Source organism: Macaca mulatta, chromosome 19, assembly GCF_049350105.2.
Source record: "Macaca mulatta isolate MMU2019108-1 chromosome 19, T2T-MMU8v2.0, whole genome shotgun sequence".
Taxonomy (NCBI): domain Eukaryota; kingdom Metazoa; phylum Chordata; class Mammalia; order Primates; family Cercopithecidae; genus Macaca; species Macaca mulatta.
Window position 1 is genome coordinate 52,266,615 of NC_133424.1, and position 16,893 is coordinate 52,283,507.

At 53.0% G+C, this 16,893-nt stretch overlaps 1 protein-coding gene and 1 pseudogene across 2 annotated transcripts in view; both read left to right on the top strand.

Moving 5' to 3' along the window:
• The first annotated feature begins 2,014 nt into the window (after nucleotides 1-2,014).
• On the top strand, nucleotides 2,015-6,848 carry LOC100425177 (cytochrome P450 2F2-like; annotated as a pseudogene).
• Nucleotides 6,849-12,735: 5,887 nt separating this feature from the next.
• The window catches only part of CYP2S1 (cytochrome P450 family 2 subfamily S member 1), a 68,397-nt gene continuing 64,239 nt past the window's right edge, over nucleotides 12,736-16,893 (top strand). Inside the window, exons 1-5 of one of the 2 annotated variants that reach the window (XM_077983030.1) lie at nucleotides 12,736-12,932; nucleotides 13,216-13,373; nucleotides 14,297-14,413; nucleotides 14,650-14,810; nucleotides 15,975-16,149. In XM_077983030.1, the coding sequence (XP_077839156.1) occupies nucleotides 12,751-12,932; nucleotides 13,216-13,373; nucleotides 14,297-14,413; nucleotides 14,650-14,810; nucleotides 15,975-16,149 (793 nt within the window). In that variant the 5' untranslated portion in view covers nucleotides 12,736-12,750. Of the gene's footprint in view, nucleotides 12,953-13,215; nucleotides 13,374-14,296; nucleotides 14,414-14,649; nucleotides 14,811-15,974; nucleotides 16,150-16,893 lie in introns of both variants that reach the window. The other variant, XM_077983031.1, reaches the window with a different exon arrangement.

Genomic DNA, 16,893 nt, shown 5'->3' on the forward strand with positions numbered 1-16,893 from the left:
GAGAGAAAAAGAAAAAGAAAAAGAGAGAAACAAAGAAATCCAGTCTAATTACAAAGAGATAGAAACGCCAAGGCAGGAGGATCACTTGAGCCCAGGAGTTAGAGACCAGCCTGGGCAACATAATGAGACCTGGTCTCCACAAATATTTTAAAAATTAGGTAGGCATGGTGGCACGCACCTCTAGTCCCAGCTATTTGGGAGGCTCAGGTGGGAGGATCACTTGAGCCCAGGCGGTCGAGGCTGCAGTGAGCTGTGATGGTGCCACTGCACTCCAGCCTGAGTAACAGAACAAGACAGATGAAAGGGGAGAGAAGAAGAAAGGGAAAAGAGGGGAGGGGAGGGAAGAAAGAGGCTGGGCACGGTGGCTCACACCTGTGATCCTAGCACTTTAGGAGGCTGAGGCAGGAGGATTGCTTGAGACCGAGAGTTGAAGACCAACCTGGCCAACCTAACAAGACCCTGTCTCTATAAAAAAAAAAAAAAAAAAAAAAAAACAAAGAGAAGTAGGGAGGAAGAAAAATTGGACATTCTTTCAACAAATATGTACTAAGCACCTACTGCTGTACTGAGCACTGTTTTAAGCGCTGGGATACAGAAGCGAACCAGACAAAATCCCTGCTCTAGAAGAGCTGACGTTGCGGAGGACAGCCCACCCGATCAAAACAGAGGAAGAGTCAGGAGCTGGGGAGAGAGCCAGAGGCCATGATAAAGAGGATCCATTAAAGCCTGTCACAGAGGGTGGGGTAGGGCTGGGGGAGGATGCGGCTTAACCGTGCCCCGCCACACCCCCACTGTCCGTGGAGTCAGCAGCTCTGAGCAGGGGCCCTGCCCCACAACCCCTGTCAGTCACCAGGTTCCAGAAAGGCTGACAGGTAGGAAGACCCAGGACAGGGCAGGACAGAATATGGAGGTACAAGGGGGTCAACACGCAGAAAGGCACCCTGAAGAAATAAGGAGAGGCACAGAAGTGCCAGGATGAGATAAAGGGAAGCACAGACTGGGGGAGATACAGAGAGAGGAAGACACAGACATACTGAAAAGAGAGACAGAAAACAGACACAAACAGAGGGAGAGACTGAGAGAAAAGAGAGTGAGATGGGAAGAGACAGAAAGAGGAGAGAGCGATGAACACAGAAACACAGAGACTGAGAGTGAGGGAGGCTGGGTGCGCTGGTTCACGCCCATACTCCCAGCACTTTGGGAGACCAAGGCAGAAAGATTGCTTGAGCCCAGGAGTTGGAGACCAGCCCGGGCAACACAATGAGATCCTGTCTCTTCAAAAAACACAAAAATTGGCCAGACGCGGTGGTGTGCACCTGTGGTCCCAGCTACTCAGGAGTCTGAAGTGGGAGGATTGTTTGATCCCAAGAGGTTGAGGCTGCAGTGAGCCATGACTGTATCACTGGACTCCAGCCTGGGGGACAGAAGCCAAACTGTGTATAAAAAAAAAAGAAAGAAAGATAAGAGAGAGAGCAAGTGAGACTGAGAGATGAAACAAAGACACACAGAGAGACCCTCCCAGAGACAATGCCAGTCCCAGGCTCTGTACAGACCCTCCACCATCTCCCCAGGTCTGGGCCCTGTGCCAGGCACTCGGAGGAAGGCTGGATCTGGCCAAGCAGGGACAGGCAGGAGGGTGGACCACATTCCTGAACAGTCTGTTTCAAATACAGCCCCAACCTCACCGCTCCCACCACCCCAGCCCTGGCCCATCCAGGCCTGAGTCTGCCCCCTCTAGCCTGTGCCCTAGGATAGGGGGTTGTGGGGGGGATAGATGAGAGAATGAGGGATAAGTTTGTTTGCCGTCATGGCCTGGCCTCAGACAGGGACTTGGGGGACTGGATACCAGGGGGTTCAGCGGCATGGGCACAGAACATTTGGGAGCATCTGGGAGCCAGTGCCTTGGGAACACAGATGGTAGATTCAGGGCAAGACAGAATATGGAGGTACAAGGGGGTCAACATGCAGAAAGACACCCTGAAGAAATAAGGAGAGGCACAGAAGTGCCAGGCTGATGGACACCCAGAAGCCAGGGAAATTGAAGGTGGATCTGGGGAACAAGCGTAGCACACAGGGTCCCAAGAACAATGGAAGTGACAAGGGCTCAGGTGTGAGCTCCGAGGAATCACAGGCACAGAGCGCAGGAGTGTCAGGGGTGTCCTTAGAAGGCTATTTGAGCCAGGCGCAGTGGCTCACGCTTGTAATCCCGGCACTTTGGGAAGCTGAGGCAGGCAGATCACCTGAGGTCAGGAGTTTGAGATCTGCCGGGCCAACATGGTGAAACTCCATCTCTACTAAAAATACAAAAATTAGCCGGGCCTGGTGGTGCATGCCTGCAATCCCAGCTACTCGGGGGGCTGAGGCAGGAGAATCTTGAACCTGGGAGGCAGACGTTGCAGTGAGCTGAGATGGCACCACTGCACTCCAGCCAGGGTGACAAGAGCTAAACTCTGTCTGAAAAAAAAAGAAGAAGGAGAAGAAGAAGTGTATTTGAGAGTCAGTGTGTATTTAGGAATCAGAGGTCCAGGGTACAGCATTCAGGGGGCCCAGAGGTGGCCCGGAGATTGAGGAATACACACCTGCAGGCCAAGTAAATTGGACTCAAAGGTGCTAGGGGCTCAGGAGGCTGCACCTGTTGGCCAGGTGTGTTGACATGAAAATGCTGGTGCACGAAAGTTGCTAAGTAGGGCAGGCTGAGGCAGGCACACAATGTACCCTAGAACATAAAGTGTAAAAAAAAAAGAAAGAAAGAGAGAGAAAGAAAGAAGGAAAGAAAGAAAGAGAAAGAGAAAGAAAGAAAAGAAAGAAAGAAAAGAAAGAAAGAAAGAGAGAGAGAAAGAAAGAAAGGAGAGAAAGAAAGAAAGAAGGAGAGAGAGAAAGAAAGAAAGAGAAAGAAAAGAAAGAAAAGCAAGCTGCCAGCCAGGGCACAGTTCCACTAGGGCTGGGGGCGGGGTGGAGACGTCGGGTTGGGGAATCCACCGAAGGAGCAACCGGGAGACACCCACTCCTCCCACATCGGGTGTCCACCCCTGCTCCACCCCTAAGACCCCTTGGAAATCAAATAGAGATGAAGGGGTGCAGGCGTGGAGAACTGCAGGCATGATGATAGCCGGTATCGCAGCGCTGCTGTTGTGGCTTCTGGTGCTGGCGCTGGCGCGGTGGGGGTAGGGTGGGTGCCGAGCTCGGATGCGGGGGTCCCTACCTCCCCGGCCCAGGCCACTCCCATTGCTGGGGAACTTGCAGCTGCAGTCCGGAGGCACGGACCACGCACTCCATTCCCTACAGGAATGGGGGAACGGAATTTTGGATCCGTGGAGGTGGGGCTGGGGACTAGAACTCCTCCTGAATGAAGACAGCTAAGGGCTTGTACTCTAAGACCCTGAGGAAGGACAGGAAGGATGAGTGCTCAGGACTCCTGAGTTCTAGGAAAGGAGACTAGGGAGTGGACAGCTTGGGGTGGGGACACTGGGTGGTAAGGAAGGAGCCCAGAGCAGGAAATCAGGTTGTGGGAAGAGGGGAGCAGAGGGTCTGTTCTCCTGGTTCAAGGTGGGGAGGCTGAGTACTGAGGGCGTAGGAGCCCGACTCTGAGGGTGCAGGAGGCTGGGAAGCTGGACTTCTAGGTCCCAAGGGAAGAAGGAAGTGGGGGCCTGGACTCCTGGATCTCAGGGAGGAAGGAGCTGGGGATCTGAACTCCTGGGCCTGAAGAATGAGGGCCCGAGACGAGGACTCCTGAGTCTGAAGGAAGAGAGAGCTGGGGGCGAGGGCTCCGATGAGAAACCCGATGGGCACCAGCTGAGCACCGGCTCCCTGTAGCTCTCCGGCCGCTGGGGCCCGGTGTTCACAGCGCAGCTGGGCCCGCGCCCTGCCGTGGTGCTGTGCGGCTACGCAGCGCTGCGGGACGCGTTAGTGCTACAGGCGGATGCCTTCTCCGGCCGCGGGTCCATGGCAGTCTTCGAACGCTTCACACGCGGACACGGTGAGGCCCGGGCGCTGGCCGTGCCGGCCTGCACACCTCAGGCTGGGCCCGTAAACGGTAGAGGCGGGCAAATGGGGGCGGGACCTAATAGAGACTCCAGCTAATGAGGTGCAAACGGCCGAGAGAGGGCGCGGCGGCGCTAAAGCGTAAGGTTCGAATCGAGGTTCATCCTGCAGCCAAGAGGAGAGAAGAGCCTAAGAGTCAAAGCCCGAGAGCCAGCCTAGGTCAGAGATCAAGCCCAGCAAACGCGGGGCCAATGCGTGGATAGGGCACTTAGAGGTCGGGTAAAGAAGCAAAGCGCAGGAAGTCGGCCGCAGGAGTCGGAGGCCCCGAAAGGGATGTAGCCAGTGACCTGGCGCTTCCTGGATGGGGCTTGGCCAACTCCCGGGCCCGCCTCCTTTCCTGTCCCCACCACAGGAATCTTGTTTTCTAACGGGCCGCGCCGGTGGACACTGCGCAATTTTGCAGTTGGAGCGCTGAAGGAGTTGGGGTTAGGTACACGGACCATCCAGGCGCATGTCCTGGAGGAGGCGGCTTGTCTGCTAGACGAAATGCAAGCCACCATTGGTGCGGCCTGGCTGGGAGGGCAGAAGGGCCTGGTGTGGGAGTGGCCCTTGGACTGCCAAGATGGGGCCACGGGAAGGTATTTGGGTGGAAGGAAGCCAGTAAACCCATGGGGCTGGCTGGGGGCAGGACCACGCATTATGACCACCGTCCTGTTCCTACCCCCAGGAGCCCCGTTTGACCCCATGCGACTACTGGATAATGCTGTATCCAATGTTATCTGTTCTTGTCTTCGGGAACCGCTATGGCTACGGGGACCCGGAGTTCCTGAGGCTCCTGAACCTCTTCAGTGACAACTTCCGCATCATGAGCTCCAGATGGGGCGAGGTGAGAGGGCCGGCCACAGTCTCTCCCTTGTGCGTCCAGCCTTATGCCAAATCCCGAGTACACAGACCTACCTACAGTGGATCATTAGAATGGGACAGTTAGATTCTTGGAAGAGTTCTAGAACCTCCAATATCAACGTCCTGGTCCAATCTCCCTGAAGGGAAACTAAGACCTAGTGGCCTCGTCCAGGGCCCTTGTTGAGATCCTCTCTCTCCAGATGTACATTTCCCCGTCCCTCATGGACTGGCTCCCAGGCCGGCACCGCCGAATCTTCCGAAACTTTCGGAGCTGTGGGTCTTCATCTGTGAGCAAATCCAACAACACCGGCAGATGCGGCAGCCGGCGGAGCCCCGCGATTTCATCAATTGCTTGACCAGATGGGTAAGGCGTGGTTCCCAGCTCCCTAAACTCTATCTTTGCCTCCCATCAACAGGTGCCTGGCACGCGGCAGCATGCCCGTCTTCTCTGCCCACAGCAACAGCAAGACCCAGAGAGCCATTTCCAGGAGGAGACGTCGGTAATGATGATGCACCTTTTTTTTTTTTGGCGACACCGAAACCACGAGCACCACCCTGTGCTACGGGTTTCTCATTCTGCTTAAGTACCCAGAGGTGGCAGGTCTGCAAGCTAGAGACCCAGAATGGGAGGCTGCGGCCTGGGGATGGCTGGAGGGTCCTGGAAGTGCGCAGCTCACAGCCTACCCCAGCCCCAGCCAAGGTGCAGGAGCTGGACCCTGTGGTAGGGCGGAGGCGCGCCCCAAGCCTGGACGACCCCGAGCGACTGCCCTACACCAACGCAGTGCTGCTCCAGATCCAGCGCTTCATCAGCGTGGTGCCGCTGGGGCTGCCGTGCACCCTCCCCCTTGACACCCACCTGCACGGCCACTGTCTAGCCAAAGGTGCCCACTGAGTCTGGGGATCCTGTGCGGGGCCCAGGTGCATGAGGTGTGTTCTGAGATGAGCCAGAATCAGCAGGTGTGCGCTGTGCAGACTGAAGCACAATCAGTTACCGCTGGAGCAGGATGGTAGGTCTGCCTTCCCTTCAGCTTTTATTTTATTTTATTTATTTAATTTTTTTTTTTTTTTTTTTTGAGATGGAGTGTGGCTCTGTCACTCAGGCTGGAGTGCAGTGGCATGATCTCGGCTCACTGCAACCTCTGCCTCCTGGGTTCAAGCAATTCTCCTGCCTCAGCCTCCTGAATACCTGGTATTACAGGCATCCGCCACCACACCTGGCTAATTTTTGTATTTTCAGCAGAGACAGGTTTCGTCATGTTGGCCTGGCTGGTCTCGAACTTCTTGACCTCAAGCGATCCATGCTCCTCGGCCTCCCAGAGTGCTGGGATTACAGGCATGAGCTACCTGCCTGGCCTATTCCCTTGAGCTTTTAAAAAGGGCCTTGGATGGAGGAGGTGCACATGCTCACCAAGCCCACAGGTAAACCAAGTTGCATGTACCCCCAGGGCACCTTTGTGATTCCCCTGCTTGTGACTGCACACTGACCCCACTCAATTCAAACACCCAGAATGCTTCAACCCTACCAACTTCCTGGACAACGCTACCAACTTCCTGGACAACGCTACCAACTTCCTGGACAAGGGCAAGTTCCAGGGCAATGACCCTTTCATGCCCTTTGCCTCAGGTGCGGGCAGGGGAGGAAGGCGACCAGCCTGGACCGGCTCTGGGGTGCATGGTGCTCACTATGCACCCGTGTACCTGGGAAAGCAGATGTGCCTGGGCGCAGGCCTGGCCCACTTGGAGATCTTCCTATTCCTTACAGCCACCCTACCGAGGTTCCTGCTCCCTGTGGTAAACCCTGGCACCATCAACGTCACCTGCAGTTCACTGGCCTGGGCAGTGTCCCCCCAGCCTTCCAGCTCCAGCTAGTGGCCTGCTGAGGTCAGGCTCCGCTGTAGTGGGCTCACTGGCCCTCAAACCTCCGCACCCTCCTTGGTCAATAAAGGCCCTAAACTGCAGATGGAGTCAGATGTGTGCAGCTCTGAGGTAAACTTTTATTTCTTGGCTGACAGGACTTCCACACCCATGCTCCTCCTGGCACCTTTTACTCTGCCCACGCAGTGGCAGCCCAGTCTCAGTGACACCTGACACAGAGCCTTCTTGGCACCGAACATGACTTTAATATTCTCCTGGTGTCAAGTTCAGTGCTAACTTGTTTCCCATCCTCATGTACACCTGGGGGCAGTCCCAAAGCCAACGCGATGCCACTCCCTCTCTGGCCATACCTGATGCTTGTAAGGGATTATTGGAAGGACAGCCAATAAAGGAATGAAGCCAATAGACCCAAGTTCAGGCAAGCTGATGTATTGTCAGTCCTGCCACGCTACCCCTTGACAAAAGCAGAGGAGGCAGCCCCGCTTACAGGTTATAGCCACCCTTCTCAATTTCCTTACTAATAAAGGCTATAGGGCCTCTCCCTACAAACAAACCAAAACCTCCTCCCACCTTTCCACTCCACCGTGACCTACTTAGGAGTTAAACTCTCCCCCAGGTCCTGAGCCATAACCCCAGCACAGGCAGCCTTAATAGACAGCCTATCTCCAACTTCCTCAAAAAAAAAAAAATCATGTCTTCCTAGGGCTAGCAGGATTTTTAAAAAATATGGATTCCCAACTTTGCCCTCCTAGTTCACCCCCTTTATAAAGCAGCCAAAGGCCCCCTCAATAAACCCCTAATCTCCTCACATAACATACTCCCCAACTTCCACAAACTCCAAACCGCTCTTATCTCTATATTGCCAAAAACCAAATAAGAGCCCTTGGTGTCTTAAGACAACAACAACAAAAATCCTCTTTCCTTTGCTCCTATAGCCCATCTCTCTAAACAACTCAACAACAGAGTCAAAGGGTGGCCAACCTGTCTTAGAGCACTAGCAGCAGCGGCTGTTTTAGCTGTAGAAAGCAGGAAACTAACATTCAGCCAAAATACCACCATCTACAGTCCTCATAATCTACAAGATGTCCTCTCCTACCAAGCATTAAGCTCTCTTCCTCCTTCCCAGATTCAAGGACTCCATGCCCTCTTTATCAAAAATCCCAAATTCTGCCTTACCAAAAGTGCTCCCCTCAACCCAGCATCCTTACTCCTCATACCCTCTTCCCTTCCTACTCATTCTGACACTGACCTCCTAGACCCCCTGCAGCCACACTTCCCAAACATTCCCTCCAATCCTCTCACCAACCCCAATGACCAGCTATTCATAGACGGCTCCTCTTCCAGGCCGACCGGCTCCCCTAAAATTGCTGGATACTCAATCGTTTCTCTTGACCAAGTAATTAAAGCCAGGCCCCTACCTCCAGGAACCTCCTCCCAAAAAGCAGAACTTATAGCTCTCACCAAAGTCCTAACCCTTTCCAAAGGCAAATAAGTCAACATTTATACAAACTCCAAATATGCCTATCACATCCTTCATTCCCACACTGCCATCTGGCAAAAGAAAGTATTCTTTACTGCCAAAGGAACCCCCATCACTACCGGCCCCTGGGCAGCCTGGGTAGGCTGACACATAGCTGCTGCTAGGAGCTGGTATTTAGCACAATCTTGTTGGACTTTATCTAATTTCTTTTGCTCGTCTCTGTTGTTGAAGACCTTAAAGGCCAGGTTAAGAAGGACTTGTCGAGGGGTTTGAGGGCCCTCTTGTACCTTTCTGAGCTCGTGCTGTATGTCAGGAGCAGACTGAGATGAAATGGATATTAAGAACAATGGTTCCTGGGAGGTGGGGTCAACACGGGCGTATTTTTGGAGGGCCTCTGTAAGGCGGGAAAGAAATTTGGCAGGGTTTTCATCGGCTCTTTCAGAGATTTCTTTGCACTTTTCAAAATTTACGGCCTTATGGGCTGCTTTGTTAAGGCCTACGATGAGGGAAGTTGTTATACCCAGACCGTTTGTTCCCCAAAGAAGACCACCAGAGTCCAGAGTCAAAGCCAAGCGGCAAGGATCCTTTACTACAAGTTCGAACTTGGTCCCTCCATTCCACAGCATACAAGAGGGCCTTGAACAATGCGAGTGCTTGCTTTTTAGAGCCCGATGTAAATAGGAACAAGGGAATTCTTTTGGTTACAGCATTACAATTGGTTTACATTTTAAGTTATACATTCAGCAGTTTTTCTATTGGTTCCCGCGCTTTCAGTAAAACCACAAATGGCTGTGTCCTTATCGGGGACTTTCCAGGTGGTGTTTTTCTAAAGTTGAGATATATGGTAGTCTCTGAGTTGAGAGGTGTGTTTGTACTGGGCTCAGGAAGTTAAGAGATATATGGTGGGATGTGTTTGTACTGGGCTCAGGAAGTTAAGAGATGTATGGTGGGATGTGTTTGTACTGGGCCTGTTTGTTTTGAGCCCGGGGCTGAGGAATGTGCCTGATTTCTTTCAAAGTAATCGTGTGGTTACGAGACACCCGGTCGGGGTCTGTGGGTTGGTACTCCCAGAGGGGTTACTCCCAGGGAACTGCAGCAGCCCCTACGGGCTTAATAGGGTCTTGCCGATGAAGATCGTCGGCATGTACCTGTGCTGCGAGCCACACTCTTTCCTTCTCTTCTGGAAGAAGGGTAGAAGAGAGGATAATGTAGAGATCATGCCAAGTGAGTTTATAAGATTGGGTAAGGTATTTAAATTCTTTGATATAAGTGTCAGAATCGGAAGAAAAGGGCCCGAGATGTTTTTTAATTTGGGAGAGGTCGGAGAGGGAGAAGGGAACGTGGATGTGAATGATGCCTTCAGCTCCGGCCACCTCTCGGAGGGGAAGTATGGGGGCTGGTTGTTGGGCATTCTGAGTTCCAGAGTGGGTGTGAGGTGGAGATGAGGATGAATCAGAGTCAGGAGCTGGGTGATTGGAGAGAGCGGGGAAAGACGGAGGGCAGGAGCAGGAGCCTAGGGTGGAGGGTCGTGATGATCGGGTGGAGGATTATGTTGACGGGGCAGGGGGAAGTCGGCAGGGTCAAAGGAGGAGGAATCATCAGAAGGAAGGGAAGCTGAGGATGAGTCTGACTCAGAGCTGGCAAGGAGGATTTGGAAAGCGGAACAGAGCTGACAGAGGGAGGGGAGGCTACAGAGGGCAAAAATGGCCTGAACATAAGGGATTTCAGACCACTTTTCATTGCGATAGCAAAAGTTGTCTAGGTCCCTGAGGATGTTAAAATCAAATGTGCCATTTTCAGGCCACTGGGAGCCACTGTCCAATTTATACTGAGGCAAGGCTGTATTACAATACAAGATGAGCCTTTTTGGCCAAATTTCAGATCGGAGGTCAAGGGCATTAAGGTTATGGAGGAGACACACGAGGCGGGGATGTCTTTGACGGAGTGGATTGGGAGGCTCCTATAGTGGAATGAGAAAGGGAGGGGTAGAGATAGGAGACTTGGCTGGAGACTAGAATGGTGGGAGAAGGAGTCCCTTGTCCCACGGTTCAAGTCGGAGAAGTACAACAATTCCCCACTCAGGCATCCCTGAAAGGGAGACACCGAGGGCCTAGAGGGCCTAGAGGCTGGGAGGAGGAAACTCTTGGCTCAGCGCTGTGTCTCTTTCAGGAAGGAAGAAGCGGACAAGGGTTCCGGATGGAAGGCAAAAGTCTCCTTTACTCACCCCTGAGGCTGCCTTGGTGTTGGATGTGTCTGCCGGCAATGGAAAGGAGTAGGAAATCCTCTGGGTCTCCCGCAGGTTCTGGAAGGGGGAGTTCGGCCGGGGAAAGTGGGGAGGGAAGGAGACAGAAATAAAGGGAGGCCAAACTCTACCACCTTCCCAATTTTTGGCACCAAGATGTAAGGGATAATTAGAAGGCTAGCCAAGAAAGGAATGAGGCCAGTAGATCCAAGTTAAGGCAAGATGATTTATTGTCAGTCCTGCTGCGCTACCTCTTGACAAAAGCAGAGGAGGCAGCCCTGCTTACAGGCTATAGCAAGGTTTTATAAGACATAGAACTGGGTCAGGGTGAAGGAAAAACAAAAGGGGGGTGGTCCTTTGTGCCAGGTGGCTGACCACTTCCTGGAGATGTTTTACTTGCCAGTTCTGTTATGCAAGATAGACATCGTAACCGCATCCTGGGACAGCTGGCCTCTGGTCAAACAGTTACAGGCAGGTTTGGGTAGGGAGTTTTACTTTTTGGCCTTTGGGCTTAGGTCTATGGGAGGGGGAAACAGTCCAGTTTGGTGGACCCTAACAATGCTGAAATCAGAGCCCACCAGGGTCATCCCTGTGTCCACTGCTGATGCCACTCTCAGCACTCACCTCCTGCTAAGCCTGGCCCGCGCTTGAATCCCAGGGTGATCTAGGCCAGTCACTGAAGGGGGACGAGGAGAGAGTGCACATCCCAGCTCTCTCACTTACTCCCTGTGTGACCTCACTCAAGAGGATTTATGGAGTCTAGATCTGCTCATCTTCAAAATGAGGATGATGATGAACCAACCTCATTGTTACAAAGATTCAACCAGATCATACACACCTAGACTTAATCTTCCCATATACAGCCGTGCTCACCAAAGGGTAACTGTCCTGTTTACTAAGGAAGAATTTCCCTGAGGGAAGGACAGGAGGCTACTCATCCCTTCTCCACTCCCACCCACCCCAGGCTCTGCCTCTGTGCCTAACACTGGAGTTTACCCCAATCTCTTCTGCGATTGTTCCCTCTGCCTGCTAATAGTACTAGCCCCTGACAAAGCAGAAATCGCCCTCAAAGAAGACTTAGCTCACCCTCAGATATGATCCTCTCTTCCTAAATACTCCCTTTCCACTGGTGGGTAAACCAAATCCAGAAAGGGGAACTAAGGACACAGAGCAGGAGAGACGGGAGTTCAGGGCCACTCACACGTGTCCCCTGCCCACTGTCTGTTTTCTGTCCTCCATGGACCCTTATATAAAATGAGAAACATAAATAACAATAATAATATTAATAGGGATGATACAACCAATCTAGTGGATCTCCCTAAGGATCTGGGTTGGAAACCAGTGGAGGTCTTTGTAAATTACAACCCTTGGGACACTTGAGATGTTTCCACCATTTGGGGGTTGTTATTACTATTTCTCCAGACCTGGCCAATCCCTCTGCCAACTGATAACGCGAGGTACTCTCCTCCAGGTGTGGGGAAAGTTCCCTTGAAATACGGCTCTGGTCTTCCACCCCTTTCCCAACCAGAGATGTGCAGTGGAGGTTCTATGGCACCCATCCTAGCCTCACTCTGAGGTTCCAATGAGGATTCTTTGCATTAAGAGACAGCTCTGGGCCAAAGCAAAATCAAGTCAGTCCCTGGGCCCAGTGCTGGGCTGCTAGGTTTTCTGGGAGGAGCTGCTGGGCTTGCTACACACTCCTCCTCCCAGAAACTCCACACCCACACCCTGGGTCTTCCCAGCCCCAAGACTCTCAAGTCCATAAACCTGGAATCCCCCCTCCTGAGACCCTTAACCCTGCATCCTCCTCACCAGAAGACCCTCAAATGCACAGCCACACTTCTGTCCCACCGTAATAAAACCCAGACCTTTGCATTCTTCTCCTCTGGAACCCCCAAATCAACAACTTTGGGGTGCATTCTCACTCTCAGACCCCAAATCCAAAGTCCAGGTGCTCCCCTATGCAAATATTCCAAACTCCTCAGTTGTACAGTTTATCTGATGCCCCCTCCTGAATCCACAGCCCTGGGGCACCCCTCCTGAAATACCACAGATTTAGTCTAGAGGTCCCCTCCTTATTCAGCTGCCCTGGGGTCACCCTTCTCCTCCTTTGCTGGCTGTGTCCCAAGCTAGGTGGGGTTCATGGTGGGGGGTGTAGTGGGGAGGTGAAATGATATGATTTTGTAATCAGCCAAAGTCCATCCCTCTTTTTCAGGCAGTATAAAAGCAAACCACCCCAGCCATCACCATCTATCATCCCACTGCCACCATGCTGGCCTCAGGGCTGCTCCTGGTGGCCTTGCTGGCCTGCCTGACTGTGATGGTCTTGATGTCTGTCTGGCAGCAGAGGAAGAGCAGGGGAAAGCTGCCTCCAGGACCCACCCCATTGCCCTTCATTGGAAACTACCTGCAGCTGAACACAGAGCAGATGTACACCTCCATCATGAAGGTGTCCCAAGGCAGGGAGATGGGTGGCACTGGGTGCAGGCCGCCCAGTTGGCTGAGGCTTTGTGGCGGGGATTGACCACTGTGGACCAGAGTCTTAGGAAAGGAGAGTTTTGGAGGTTCAGCATCAGGGTCCTAGCAAGGAAAGACAGGGTCTTGGGATGTCCAGCTCCCTGACCGTGAGAACCTGACTGGGCAAAGCATCCCAGTACATGAAATATCAGTGCTGGGTCCATTTGGAGTAGCGGCTGCTCCCTCTAACCACTCCCACCCGCCTCCATCAAATCAGTGAGCGCTATGGCTCTGTGTTCACCATTCACCTGGGGCCCCAGCAGGTGGTGGTGCTGTGCGGACATGATGCCGTCAAGGAGGCTCTGGTGGACCAGGCTGAGGAGTTCAGCAGGCAAGGCGAGCAAGCCACTTTCAGTTGGGTCTTCAAAGGCTATGGTGAGGGGGTCCCAGAGGGGAAGTTAGCCAGTCAGACTCCATGACGTCCATGTCCCCAGCCTTCTCCCTGACTTTCCTACCCACTGAAGTCTGAGGCAGAGCCCCCGTCTCTCCCCAGCTCCCTTCATGGAGGCATCTCCCTCTCGCCTGTCTCCAGCATCCCTGTCCAGATTTCTCCCAGCCTCTCTCACTGGAGTCTCCTCTTTCTCCCCTGTCTCTATCTCTGAGGACATCCTGAGTTTCTGTTTTCCAGCCCTGGTCCTCTGTCTAAATTTGTCTTTTTGTGCTTCTCAGCTTCTGTTCTTCTCTGTGTTTCTCCTCTCTCCCCTTCCCTCTCCTTCTTCTTCCTCTGTCTTAGGATATGACGGTATTCCTACTTCCACATCTCCAGCTGCATCTCCTGGTAACAATCTCTCCTCCTTCCAGACCCTCTCTGTTTCGTCTCCATATTTTTCCCTCTTCTCCAGCTCAGCTTAAGAATCTTTCGCCATTTTTATGCTTGAACCCAGAAGGTGGAGGCTGCAGTGAGCAGCCAAGATCACAACACTGCTCTCCAGCCTGGGTGACAGAGTGAGAATCCGTCTCAAAAACAAACAAGCAAAACAAAAAGACTTTTTCACCACTTTTATTTCCTCCTCCCAGATCTCCCCATATCTCACTTCCCCTCCTTCCATCCTCTTCTCCCATCTCTGTCTCTCTTTCTCTCCCTCCTTCCCTCTTTACACTCTGTGGAGTGTCCCGTCTCCCTCTGTTTCGCTGTGCATCTCTCTGTCGGGCCTCTTTTCTGATCCTCTTCTTCCTACTCCCTCTCTGTCTCTCTCTGTGTTTCTCTGAGTGACTTTGCTGCTCCCCTGCGCGCGGGTTCCGCGCCTGCCCCCGTCGCCCCCGACCTCTCCCCACCCCTGGGTTCACCTCCCCCGGAGTGACCTTCAGCACCTGGGAGAGCGCCAAGTCGCCCCGGCGCTTCTCCATGGCCACCTTGCGGGACTTCGGGGTGGGCAAGACGGGCTTCCTCATCGAGGCCCTCCGGGGCACGCGCTGTGGGCAGGGCACGCGGAGTGCGGAGGTGGGAGAAGGAAAACGCTCAGGGCAAGGAACCTTAGCGTGTTCTGTCTGGGGACGGAGACTAGGTGGGGAAAGGCACCTGTGCTCTCAACCCTGAAGTCTGGTGCAGGGAATTTGGCTCATCAGCGCACTGCCTCCTGGAATTCTCAGACTAGCATCAGACCTCTGAGTTGACTCTCTCTCCAACCCCCTTCTCCCGCCACACCCGCAGGCTCCAACATGGATCCCGCCTTCTTCCTGAGCCGCACTGTCTCCAATGTCATCAGCTCCATTGTCTTTGGGGACTGCTTTGACTATGAGGACAAAGAGTTCCTGTCACTGCTGCGCATGATGCTGGGAAGCTTCCAGTTCACCGCAACCTCCACGGGGCAGGTAACCGGCTGCAACCCGGCCCGCGATGCCCCGACCACAACCTGCCAACTGCTCCCCTACCTGGAGACAGGTGCCCCAAACTCCCACCCCCCTCCAGACAGTGTGCCCTCAAAATCAGCCCCCAATATTGGACAACTGGGCAGTTGCAACAGAACCCAGGATGGGTGCCCAATACCCAGTTTCCAAGGACACCTGGATAGCTCAACAGATGCTCCCCAGAACAGAGCCTGCTGGCAGGATGCAAGCCCTCAGCTCAGCTCTCTCACCTGGGCACGTGTTCCCATCCCCAACTTACCAAAATTTCTAACAGATGCTCCCTACCCAATTCTTCTGAATATTTTAACACCTGGACAAGTGATTGCCTCTACCCCCCTCCTGCATACCTGAACACCTGGTGCTGCAAAATCCAGCCCATCATAATCATTTCACATCTACACAAATGTCCCAAATTAGCCCACTGGAATATCTGGCCAAGCGCCCTCTACTTCACCCACTTAAACACCTGAAAACATGGACAGCTGCCCTAACCAACACCCTAAACACATAAATATCTAGACAGATTATTCCCCAGACACCCAAATAAGTGTTCCCCAATGCTTTCCAATCACACACCTTACAGAGGTGCCCCCGATGCATCCCACTTGGATAGGTAAACACCTGAACAGGTATCCCCTCCACTTCAACATCTTCACCAGCCCCACTTTAATACCTGAACACCTGAACAAAAGCCCCCAATCCAGACCCAATAAGTATCTGGAGAGCTGTCTCCAGCCAACCCCACCTGAATGCCTAAATACCTAGACAGGTGACACTCCCCTCATACCAGCCCCACCTGAGTAGCTAAACACTTGAATGGGTGTCTTCCAACACATCCTGCCTTGAATATCTAAACACCTAGCTGTGTGCTCCAATCCAGCCTCACTGAAACCTGGATGTATGCCTCAATCCATCTTACCTAAATTCCTGGACAGTAGCCTTCTCCCTTAACCCTCATGAAAACTTAGATATATGCTCCCATCCAGCCCCACTGAAATACCTGAACACCTGGGCACGTAAGTGCCTTCAACCCAGTGCCTTTCTTTCTCTGACGCAAGTCCCATTCCCATCAGCTCCTTCCCCCTCACAGCAGTCCTTCCCTTCCCATCCTCTCTCTGTAACCTACAGCGCTATGAGATGTTCTCTTTGGTGATGAAACACCTGCCAGGACCACAGCAACAGGGCTTTAAGGAGCTGCAAGGGTTGGAGGACTTCATAGCCAAGAAGGTGGAGCACAAACAGCACACACTGGATCCCAACTCCCCACGGGACTTCATCGACTCCTTTCTCATCTGCATACAGGAGCTACACCCCAGCAGCCAGTGCAGGGAGTTGCAAAGCCAGGCAGAGGGAATTGAGGCTGGGAGTGGGGTGGGCAGACAACACAGGCCCATTCAAATTAGCTCTCATCTTAATAATCCTAACAATCCCAACTGTATCAGCCACCGCTGTTCCATCTACTGAGCCCTCACCCACAGGCAGGACTTATGCACGTGAATTAGAATAGCAAGCACTTCTACAGCACTACCATGTGCCAGACACTGTGTTAAGTGCTTTAAGATAGTCCCCCCAAAGGGAATTCCTTTTCCTCACCAAGGGAAACTGAGGCACACAACACCTGGAAAATCGAGTAACTCCCACCCTAATACTGCGCTTTACCAAGGGTCTTAGCAAACGGCACACCAGGAGATTATATCCCACACCTGGCCCAGAGGGTCCCACGCCCACGGAGCCTCCCTCATTGCTAGCACAGCAGTCTGAGATCTAACTGCAAGGTGGCAGCGAGGCTGGGGAAGGAGTGCCCACCATTGCTGAGGCTTAAGTAGGTAAACAAAGCCACCAGGAAACTCGAACTGGGTGGAGCCTACCACAGCTCAACGAGACCTGCCTGCCTCTATAGACTCCACCTCTGGGAACAGGGCATAGCTAAACAAACAGCAGCAGAAACCTCTGCAGATGTAAATGTCCTGTCTGACAGCTTTGAAGAAAGCAGTGGTTCTCCCAGCACAAAGGTTGAGATCTGAGAATGGACAGACTGCCTGCTCAA